Source organism: Schistocerca cancellata, chromosome 2 (assembly GCF_023864275.1).
Source record: "Schistocerca cancellata isolate TAMUIC-IGC-003103 chromosome 2, iqSchCanc2.1, whole genome shotgun sequence".
Lineage (NCBI taxonomy): Eukaryota > Metazoa > Arthropoda > Insecta > Orthoptera > Acrididae > Schistocerca > Schistocerca cancellata.
In genome coordinates, this window is record NC_064627.1 from 301,034,524 (window position 1) to 301,046,715 (window position 12,192).

At 41.1% G+C, this 12,192-nt stretch overlaps 1 protein-coding gene across 1 annotated transcript in view; it reads left to right on the plus strand.

Annotated features, from left to right (window-relative positions):
* The window catches only part of LOC126161674 (GTPase-activating protein), a 134,952-nt gene that overhangs the window by 31,992 nt on the left and 90,768 nt on the right, over positions 1 to 12,192 (plus strand). The window contains exons 5-6 of the mRNA XM_049917679.1: positions 5,826 to 5,982; positions 8,914 to 9,104. Of these exons, the coding sequence (XP_049773636.1) occupies positions 5,826 to 5,982; positions 8,914 to 9,104 (348 nt within the window). The remainder of the gene's footprint in view (positions 1 to 5,825; positions 5,983 to 8,913; positions 9,105 to 12,192) is intronic.

Below are 12,192 nucleotides of genomic sequence, written 5' to 3' on the forward strand. Positions count from 1 at the left end.
CTCCAGGGTGCACATCAACATGAGGTGTCTGCACTTCAACAACAATGGCAGGAGCTGAAAGGTCGACCTCCATCGGGTTGGGGCACCCGACCAGCAACAATGACTGAACCAGGAAGCGCAGACTGTTCTACGTCAGTGGACGGCGTTGTAACCGGAACGTCACTGTACCCTATCACAGTTGAAGGCATGCGGTCCATATGGTCATCGGGTCACCACAGCAATGCTGGCACTGTGGGTGACTCCGGCGCGAGACATGGCATCTGCAGTGGCGCATTGTCGTGTGGGGCTGGCATCTAGGGGCAAGGAGAGCAAAGAAGAGGTCCACACAGGGGCAGCCCCAACGGTGCCGACACTGGAAACAAAGGGCAAGCGGCAGAGACCCCACAACTAAAGAGGCGCATCTGATTCTGATGCCTGTGCATTTCACCAGATGGACCTGATATGCCATAGTGCGCCCAAGATGGTGAAGAATGTGACCTTTCCACCACCGGCGATTGCTGTGGGATGACGAAAATAGACAATATCATCTGGCAAGAATTTGTGCGTCTGAAACGTGGTGCGGAGGGTGCAACAAATCAGAGTTCGGTGAGGACGACTGTGTGACAATTCAGCTGGCGAAGCACCCTCGTAGGGCTGAGATTGGTCATTGATAAAAGATTGTCCTCGCTAGAATGGGAGTCGCTCAGTTTAGACATTTGTGACTTAAACATCCAAACAAATCTTTCAGCAGCTCTGTTCAATTGAGGAGAGAGCGGTGCTGAAGTTAAATGCTGAATACCAGTAGATTCACAAAAGGTTTCGAACTCTGCAGACACAAATTGAGGTCCATTGTCGGTGACGACGACTTGTAGCAATCCTATGGAAAAGGCAGAAGACAAGGCTTTGATGGTAGCAGACGATGTCGTTGATGACGTGCGAACAACAAATGGAAAACTGCTAAAACAATCACCAAGAATTAACCATCGTGTGTCCCAAAAAGGACCAGCAAAATCTAAATGCAAGTGATCCCATGGCAAAGTTGCCTTAGGCCAAGAGAGAAATTTCTGCGGTGGTGCGGATTGGTTTTCGGCACACGCAGAACAAGAACAACAAATCTTCGTTATGTCAGTGTCAATTCCAAACCAGGTACAGTGATGGCGAGCTAACTGTTTTGTCTGTACTATACCCCAATGGCCTTTGTGAAGAAGTCTTAGCATAGTTGACTGCAACGAACATGGAACAATAACACGAGACTGATCGTTCTCCGTGCGGAGCAAGAGGACACCACATTGTACAAAGAGTCATTGTCGGCACACAACAAAACGATGAACCAACAGATCTGCAATCCAATTTTTAGACAAAGGCCACTGCGTTGTGACATCACGCTAAACAACACTTAATACTGGGTCATTAGCTGTTGCTGTGGCTATACGATGATAGTCAACAGGAAAACTTTCTACAACATCATCATTTTGCACATTGATGAACATACAAGCCTGATCGGAAGAGTCATACAGCGTGTCTTTAGCTATTGGCAATCGGGATAACACGTCGGCGTTACAGTGCTGGGCACTAGGCCAATACAACATGTCATAATGGTAATGCGACAAAAATAGTGATCAATGAATAAATTTTTTAGCCATACGCAGAGACATGGGCTTTGACGGGTGAAACAAAGACGTCAAAGGCTTATGGTCGGTGAACTGTAAACTTGCGACCATATAAGAAGTTTTGGAATTTTGTAACTCCAAAAATCAAAGCGAGCACTTCCTTCTTGATCTGTGAATAGTTACACTGCACAGAGGAGAGTAGCTTTGATGTAAATGCGATCGGGCGGTCGCGCAAACCAAATTTGTGAGCCAGAACAGCTCCTATCCCGAAATCAGAAGTGTCAACCTTGAGGACAAGAGGTTTTACAGGATCGAAGAGCGTAAGACGTGCTAGATAACAAGGCAGGTTTAAGCTGCTCAGAGGCACGTTCACATTCAGGCGACCAAATGAACGGAATGTTCTTTCGACACAGTCAATGTGATGGTGCTGCAAGAAATAATACGTTAGGCAAAAACTTGTGATAATAATTGAGCTTGCCTAGAACTGATTGCAATTCTTTAACCGTCTTGGGTGCTGGTAGCTCTGAGATTGCTCTTAAATGATCCAGACTTGGATGGATGCCTTGAGAGTTTATCACATGTCCCAAGTAAGATAACTGTTCTGAAAAAATGTACACTTGTCCTTATTGAGTCTAAGTCCATTTTCTCGGAGCACTTCAAAAAACTGTCTCAAATTTTGCAAATGTTCTTGCAGCATAGAACCAGAAACTATGGTGTCATGTAGGTAATTACACACTGAAGGAATTGACGCATAAAGAGTCTGTAAGTACTGCTGAAATAGTGCCGCTGCAGAGGCACATCCGAAGGGAAGCTTTTTAAATTTGTAGAGACCTAAGTGCGTATTCACGATGAGAATCTTATGGGATTCTTCATCCACAGGAATCTGAAGATAGGCATCTTGCAAATCTAATGTAGAAAAATATTTGCCTGGACACAATTTGTCTAACAAGTCTTCTGGACGTGGCAAAGGAAATGTTGCGACGTGGCAAAGGAAATGTTGCAACAAGTTGAGGATTGACAGTGGCTTTAAAATCCATGCACAGCCGCAATTTGCCTGATGATGGTTTTGTTAAGATAACCAATGGTGATGTCCATAATGATTCTTTCACCAGTTCAATTACCCCTTGATCCTCAAGTTCATGCAATGTTTGAGCAACTTCGTCTTGAAGCATGTGAGGCACCGTGCGAGTGCGAAAAAATTTAGGCTGTGCATTGTCCTTCAATTGAATATGCGCCTGAAAATTGTTCGTGCAACCGAAACCTGGCGAAAAAATGTCAGCAAACTCTTGACATAGTTGAGAAACACTGTTTGTGGGAACACTTCTAGTGATGGCTAGTACGTCATCGCGCACATTGAAGGAGAATACATCAAATAAATGAAGACCAAAAATATTTACAGATGATGGTGAACACAGTTCATGAAAAGAAATCATCTGAGTTTGTCCACGGTTTGTCGCTGGCAAACTACACAGTCCATACTTTGACCACTGTAGGTAGCTAACGTAACATTTGCATTACGCAATGGAGGTGAACTCGGCAGTTCGTAAGTTTTATGATTCATTAGTGAAACAGAAGCTCCAGTGTCCAACTGAAAAGAATCGTATGATTTTGAATGTGCAAGTCGACAAAAAGTTTGTTCTGCTGTCAGCGAAAAATGTCGTTCTGAGAAGCAATGTTCACTGATGAATGATGACAGGTAGATCAGGCATGGCAGGACTTCTTTCGTCAGTGTGCACTATCATCACGAACAAAAGTGTCACAATCGGGCAAAGTACTGGAGGCGAATTTACAACATTTATTTCCATTGCATGTGGCTCGTTGTGATAGGAAGTCTTATTGCAGGAATCGTTCCGGCGGAATCTACTTTGTCCGGAAACGTGATAATGTTTTTCAGAGTTCTGTCTTTTTAAGCACACTGCCTGGACATGTCCCGCTTTGTTGCAAAAATGACACCCGGCCTTATGCAATGGGCAATTCTGGTGCGAGTGCTTGGAATTACACTGCGGGCATGATCGCAACGCGTGCAGCTGCAGCCGGCACTTAACAGGTGTCCATTTCCTGGAAGTGAATTGGGCCGGTGTGCGCCAAGCCGGCGCAGCGGCATGTATATGTGATGTGCTCACAGCTGGCTTGCTAACCTGACAGACAACAGGAATCGATTCCAAAGAATTTGCAGCAAAGTTCAAAGTGTCCTGTCTGTCCAAAATATCCACCACTTGTTCTTAAGTGGGGCTGGATAATTTAAGAATTTGCTCTCTAATGCATGTGCCTGACACGTTTTGCGCAATAGTGTCCCGTACCATGATGTCAGAATATGATATTCCACAAGAACATGAAAATTCACAGTCGTGATTGAGGCCTTGCAAAGTTGCTACCCACTCACAGTAATTCTGCTGAGGTGCACGTTTTGTGCGGAAAAATGTCTACCTTTTTGTCGGAATGTTTATATTCTCCTTGTAGTAATTGGTCAATGCTTTAACAAGGTCTTTGTAACTGTACTGTTCTGCCAAACTTCTCAGGAATAGTTTGAGGAGAGGCCACACCAACACAAGATAAAAGCGCATGCAGCCTCGTTTTACCTTGAAAGTTGTTTGCAGCCAGATGGTGTGAAAACTGCACCTGCCACTCCTGCCAGCTCTCTACACACGTCGAAGGCGCAAAACGGTGGTGCTGTGGCCCACTGTACGGTCAGCTGCTGTGCAGCCAGTACATGTGGCACAGCTTGTTGTTGTCCATGGACGAGCTGTCCCAAGGCCTGTAGCAGTGCACTGGACTGCTGATTCTGCAATTGTAACAGTTCTGCCAGTACATTTTGTTCCTCCAGATTTGCCATCACAAATAAATCAAAGAATCACAGTCGGGAGTAGGAAAAAATTTCGTGCACACATCAGTCATACAAATTGGAGAGGAAGGGTGGTGCAGCCGGGTACATACTCTAGAAATAATCCAGACACAAATGAAATAAACGTCTTCTCCGATGTATCGATGAATCAGCTCTGCTGTCACTGCTCAGCTTTCCTAAAAAAAACTGGACCATCATCCTCGTCACCATTTGTAATGATTCTCATTGGCAGTTGTTATGATGACAGGTGGTCAATGCTAAATAGGAACATATATTGCAGGTTTGACAGTGAAGTCAGTAAGGAGCTGGCTGCATGGTTTGTGTCTGCAATGACTGAAAAATTAGTAGTCGTTGGTTAAAAATAACATATATTGTACTTAACTTGTGTTACAGGCTTCTTCATATGCTGCATACATTTAATTACAAACATATCTAGAGAGGCATTAATTATGCCAGACCTGACTAAACGCCTTGTTGGAGGTTGCTTCCTATTAGCTGAAGGCTATGCTACATTCCTAGTTGACATCCCGAGCAAGAGTGGACAAGAGCTCGCTAAATACTTGTTACAAGCCGCATAGTGATACTAGTCACAACTTGCAGGTGCAACGATATCTATTACGGACCGTGGTTGATGTCTGCAACCCCTAACAAGTATGGTATCGAACGTTGATATCACGAGCATCTCCACTGGTCCACCCTTCATGGGAAAAACCTCCAGGAAATTAAACCTCTCCCAGCAGCATGGACGACCTCCTCTTGGCCATATTGGCATAAGGAGATCATTTTAGCAACTTTGACAGTTCGCCATTTACTGATGGAATGCGTATTTTAACCACTTACATTCCAATTTATGTTTACCATCTGAGCTATCGGCTGTTTCAGCAAATGACATGTGGCCTGTCAACCACGTTTTACTTTTTATCTGTCGTAGCAATATGCCGAAGGACATTTAATCTTTAGTTCAGGATCTCCGTTTCTCTATGGCGTATTTTATGGATCTTTCTCCAAGCACCTGTTTTCCCCTCCCCTTGTTGTCCAGTTCTGATGTGGGCACATATGACCCTCTTTGTTTGTGTCCTAAAACAAAGCAAACTCTGTTTTGGGTTATCCTTCAAGAGGACTATCCTGCCTCCTACCAACTCACAATATGGCAGCACTGACATTCTGCTAATTGCTTAATTTTGCTAGTTGTGAAGGGCCTTACTTCTCACCTACTGTCGGTGCTCAAACAAATATGGTGTTCTTGTGTAACATTGTTAGATGTATTCATTTTTTATTTTCCATTAATTTTCAAAGTGTCCTGTACCGATATTATGTCCTTCTGATTAGTAGTAGTAGTAGTAGTTGTTGTTGTTTCTTATATATGATTGTGTTTTCTCTTTCTTTGCTGGCAGGCTTATTGAGTGCAGTGACCTGACAATAAAAAATGGAAACTGTGATCCATTTGCAACTGTAACTATGTGCTACTCTAATGGCAAGCAAGAAACAAAGAAGACAAAAGTTAAGAAAAAAACTGTTTCCCCTCTGTTCGACGAAGTCTTGACATTTGAAGTGAGTGTCACAGTACGTCTGTATTACAGGGAATATACGTTTCATTCTTTACCAGGAACTTTTTGTCATAAATATAAAGTGCAGGCAATGTAGTTGTCCAAATTCATAAGTTGTCATCTTTTTTAAAATAACCTTCAACTGTGTACTTACACTATGATAAATTTCAGCAAAACTGATCAGTTGCAGTGAATGAACAATTTACTACAGACAGTTTCTTGCAATCTGCTGGAAAAATTGTATGCATTGTAACATACAAAAGAAATTCAACTAGGTAGCAAAGCACCTGAAATGTAGTTCCACAGAATTATGTTAGAAATTAAAAATCAGTAGATGTATGGAGCATGAAGGTAGAAACAGATTAAAGTTGTGATTGACCACGTTGTGGGTATGTGTGTTTAGGTTTCCATGGTCAGTGTCAATTTGGTAAAGTTCTATTAGCCAGTCTGCCTTGTTTTTTTATGAAGATATAAAAGAACCATAAAACAAAAGTGAGTGTTTTCTTTAGAGCAAAGAAATTGCTGCATTCTTAAAAAGGTGGTTACCCTGTGTATTGATAGTTATCTGATAACCAGTGTCATTATTGTAGGATGTCCTTGGACTGTCTTAAAGACAAGAGGGGGGGGGCAATTATATGGGAGGCTATTGTTTCTATTATTCAGTCAGATAATTGGCTAACAATAGCAAATTAGCGGTCTGTAATGGGCAGTGCTTCCCTACAGAAAATCATTGTCAGAAGGCAATTCTATTGGGGTTGTTCGCTTAATTGGTAGGAGTCAGTTGTAGTGGAGCTACTGCCTGGAATTTGGAATGTAAGTGTTTCTTTGGGCTGAGCTTACTGGCAAACAGGCCATTGGCAGCTTGTAGTTAGAAATTGATGCTTAATTGGTTGCTTATGTTCATCATTTAATAACTCCGTAAGACCTGCATGCAAGTGAACAGACAAGTGGCCACAAGAAAACTGTCACTGCGACATCAATGTCTTCCTACAGGAACTCATTCTATTAAGTTCCTTTTTGCTGTTTTACTGTTTTCTGCCAACCATCTTTTTAAGCAGTACAGGCAGTAGCAACTGCACTGTCCTTGTCAGTGCCATCAGCTATTTCGTGAACACAGTTCTCTGTTATTGTAGGCACCCAATAGATCATCAGAGGCCATAGCTGCATTTAGAGGAGGCTAAAAAATATTCCCCTGTGTTTGTTCTTTAATCTGAAAAACCTCAGCTTTGGATTTTGGTTATCTGTAATAGAGCTGTAAGGTGAGTATTAGAGTTTACTGTTGGTCCTCTGACTGCAACAGTGTGTCACAGTGCTTAAGTTTATGTTGCTAGATCATTGTGTGTTATAGGTACCAGGAATCCTCGTTTTGTTTGTGTATAAAGGAAGAGAGACTTTTACAAGATAACCCTTCCCCTTAGGAACGAGGAGAATAATAAACATCTTATGCATTCTGAATATTTACTGAGATTTAATTGGATATATGGAAAAGTTACACAAACTATTGGGGCTAAAACTAAATGGTAAACACAAAAATATACTGTTGAACAGCTAAACTAGGGGAACTAGAAAATGATTTTGCTAAGCAACTGTTAGGGATTGATAAATTTCATGTTCTGATGGAATTAATAAAAGTGTGTATTAAAACACACAAACTAAAGCATAGTACCAATTCAGTGTTTGATGACACAAAAAATTGTAAATTGGGTATTTAATGGGACATTTCTATTGGAAGCAGACAGTGATGAACTTCAGAGTACTGTCATTGGTGTTCCAAATAGTAGCAAGAGCTTGAAAGGCCATTCTGGAAATGCTGTTGACGTGCGAATAAATTATTTACATGTGGAGTAATTTAAAAACTAAGTGGCCTAATATAGCATTCAACATTAATTCGCATATTTAACTGTATTTCAAGTAGCTGCTTGAATAGGTGCATCAAAAGCTCTGACATTCTGTAATGTGTTTGATATTTTGAGGGAACAGCAACAGCAGCAGTTAGCAAGTATGAAAGGCAATGCGTACATGTGCCTATAAAAGATTTTACATATAATAAGGAAAGTTCAGGCAGATTGTAAATAATTTGAAGTAAAGGAGACCATTCACTGAATAGTCGTTGACTGGTGCACACACAAGATAGATGAAAACTTTGCAAGCATTTGGAAGAAATCATTACACATATGTGCACGCAAACACGAACATGCATCCCCCCCCCCTCCACACACACACACACACACACACACACACACACACACACACACACACACACACACACACACCTGAGTGCCTACATTGTGCTGAATGTCTGCTATTTAGTTTTTAAGTGTGCGTTAAATGGTGTCATTTTCTGTTTTGTAATATCCAAACCCTGGATGAAAATTAGAATTACCGAATGTTTATCTAGTAGTTGTATGAGGGCTAAATCTTGTAAAAAGTAGAGGAAATGATTTTAATGCCAGTTGTCTAAGGTCTTTATCTGCACTACACATGTCATTGCCATCCTGGCATTTTCAAAGCACAGATAAAAATAAGTAATAACTGTGGAAGAGTAACTCATTATCATTATTTTTGAGTGTAAATAAGAATGTGAATGCATACACATGATCTGAATGGGCAGGAGCAGCTCTTGCTACATCAAAAATGTGAAGGGAGTAGTGGTGACAGAGTACAATAAAATGTTTTATTTTAACAGCACCCAGCATATTCTGCAGTGCTGTAATTATTTAAGTGTTTGCATTGACTGATGTATGTATAACTAAATGTTCACTTTAGATGTTGGCGATGGCTTACTGCTTGGCCTGTATTTCGTTGAATACATCTATGTTGAGATTCTCCCCAGTCAGCCTGGAAATAGTTATACATTTTTTCTGTTTAATGTCCTGTTAACAACTGTCTTGGACCTAAACATTAAACATTCCTTAACTGAATTTTGTGTTTGTAGCTTCCAGGTTTGCGTGGCCAGAATCATGACAGGGATACATATTCAATTCAGCAAGAAGATGTTGAATTCAATGAACTTCGTGTGAGCCTGTGGCATGATGCACCAGGGATGTCAGACAATGTATTTCTTGGAGAAGTTCGCATACCTTTGAGGGAGCAGCAACAGCAGCAGTTAGCAAGTACAAATGCATGGTTAGTAAATAATAAATAACAACTGTGAACGAGTATTTTTGTCAATGTGGATAGGCACTTGGTGCAGGGAGTGCCAACTGAGCCTTAACATAGACAAATGTAACGTATTGTGAATACATAGAAAGGAGCCTTTATTGTATGATTACATGATAGTGGAACAAACACTGGTAGCAGTTACTTCTGTAAAATATCTTGGAGTATGTGTACGGAACGATTTGAAGTGGAATGATCATATAAAATTAATTGTTGGTAAGGCGGGTGCCACGTTGAGATTCATTAGGAGAGTCCTTAGAAAATGTAGTCCATCAACAAAGGAGGTGGCTTACAAAACACTCATTCGGCCTATACTTCAGTATTGCACATCAGTGTGGGATCCGTACCAGGTTGGGTTGACAGAGGAGATAGAGAAGATCCAAAGAGAAGCGGCGTGTTTCGTCACAGGGTTATTTGGTAAGCGTGATAGTGTTACGGAGATGTTTAGCAAACTCAAGTTGCAGACTCTTCAAGAGAGGCGCTCTGCATCGCGGTGTAGCTTGCTGTCCAGGTTTTGAGAGGGTGCGTTTCTGGATGAGGTATGGAATATATTGCTTCCCCCTACTTATACCTCCCGAGGAGATCACGAATGTAAAATTAGAGACATTCGAGCGCGCATGGAGGCTTTCCGGCAGTTGTTCTTCCCGCGAACCATACGTGAGTGGAACAGGAAAGGGAGGTAATGACAGTGGCACATAAAGTGCCCTCCACCACACACCGTTTGGTGGCTTGCGGAGTATAAATGTAGATGTAGATGTCATGTAGCTCTCTACCAGTATTGAATACTGCTTGTGACTGTGCCACACTCAGTGTATAGTAATCAATTATTTTTTTGTATTTGTTTATTAAATTTATTTAAGTGAGGTACAGATGTGATATTTGTTGTGGGATCAAAAAGAGAGTGATTTGTTACTTGTACCTCAGTCGGGATAAGATGAGATAGCAAAGGTTGGCACCAAGAATTGGAACATTTGAAGTAGATGTTGGGAGCCTTGTAAGTGTTCAGTATCAGCAGACATTCAGTTGAAGTAGGGTGGTGCACAGTATGAGGTTGTCGTGAGTGTATATTGCCACCATGGTGACAGAGTGACAGCTGCATGGAGTGTGTTTCAGCACCAGTATTATGTCCCACCCATTGATCAGTTGGCTTCTTCACACACAGTTGAACAGTTGAAACATGGGTTTGAACTTCAAAGAAACTGCTCCAACTTACTTTAAAAAAAAAAAAAAAAAAAAGGCCTAGAGGACATGTACTGTTGCGACAAATACTGACAGAAAGAAGTTATGTTCATGAGGAGGGGGGGGGGGGGGGTATTAAGCACGAGAATTAATTATTGAATGCCAAATAAGAGGTATTTCTGTTTTCTGTTGGAAGTCTAAGCTCACTGGACACAAAAATAATGTTTTTGAGGCTAATATTGAGTAACAACCAAAACCAGTGGTGTAATCTGTGATTTGCTATGGCATCAACTGGATAAAGTCTTCATTGTCCAACAACTCCCGAGACAACATTACAGGGATTTCAATTTGGTTCACGTTCTACATCTTTGTGAAACAATGCTGAAGTGTGATCGGTGCTGGGCATTAACCACAGTGATCAGTTGCAGTTTTAATAAGGTGTACTTGATAACTGTGTGGGTTTTTTTTTATACAGTACTCTTTAAGGTGATGGCCAGATGGCAAAATCTATTTTTTTTACTGCCCAGTGCAGTCATTGTTATTTAAGTTGATTAAACATATCTAGATTGTCACATACTTTCCTCCATTTCACCACCCATTGTGCCCAATTCTGAAAAATTTGTGTGATAAACATGATGGCACAAATTGTTCACATGCCAGCGGACACGGAAACACTTGACAAAATAAAATGTTTCCGTCAATTGTTCATGTACGTACACTCACTGTAAATGGAAAACTTTGTGGGTAGGAGTTAACATGCAATCCCTTGCTTGTATCTTTGTGCTGTCCTCTGACAGGAAGTGTGTGTGTCAGCGCATCTTATTACAACTGCAAAACCTACCCCTTCCATCACAGAATGATATTGAGTATCTTCATCTGTATTTGCGCTCTGCAAACCACAGTGAATCCATGATAGAGGGTACGTCCCATTCTACCAGTTATTAGAGCTTTTTTCTGATTCCATTCACTTCTGGAGCGCGGGAAGAATGACCGTTTAAATGCCTCTTTTGCATGATGTAATTAATCCAATCTTGTCATCGCAATCCCTATACGATATGTACATGGTTGTATTGTATTCATATAGTCGTCATTTAAAGTCAGTTTTTGAAACTTTGTAAGTACGTTTTCTCAGGATAGTTTACATTCAGCTTCCAGTGTCAGCCAGTTCAGTTCTTTCGACATCTCTGTGACAGTGTCCTGTAGTCAGACAAACATGTGACCATTCATGCTGCATTCCACTGTGTACACTATGTATTCCCTGTTACTCCTATGTGCTTGGAATCCCACATAATTGAGCAATACTCTAGAATGAATCACATAAGTGATTTGTTGCATTCTTCTGTGTTGACTTACTCCACTTCCCTAGTATTCTACCAATAAATCGAAGTCTGCTACCTGCTTTATCCACGACTGAGACTATGTGATAGTTCCGTTTCATGTTCCTGTAAAGTGTTACATCCAGTATTTGTATGAGTTTACTGATTCCAGCTGTGACTCATTGATACCGTAGTTGTAAGATAATACATTTTTTTGTTTTGTGAAGTGCATAATTTTATGTTTCTGAACATTCAAAGCAGGTTTCCAATCTTTGCATCACTTTGAAACATTATCAAGGTCTGATTGAATGTTTATGCAGCTTCTTTCAGACAGTACTTCATTATAGATAATCGTATTTGCAAAAATTTGAGGCTGCTGTTAATATTGTCTACAGGATCATTCATATACAACATAAAAATCGAGGTACCCAACGCACTTCCCTAAGGTCACCTGAAGTCTACAGCTGTCGATGGCTCTCCCTCCAAGATAACTTGCTGTGTCCCCTCCCAACCAAAAAATCCTCAATCCAGTCACAGATTTCACTTGATACCCTATATTA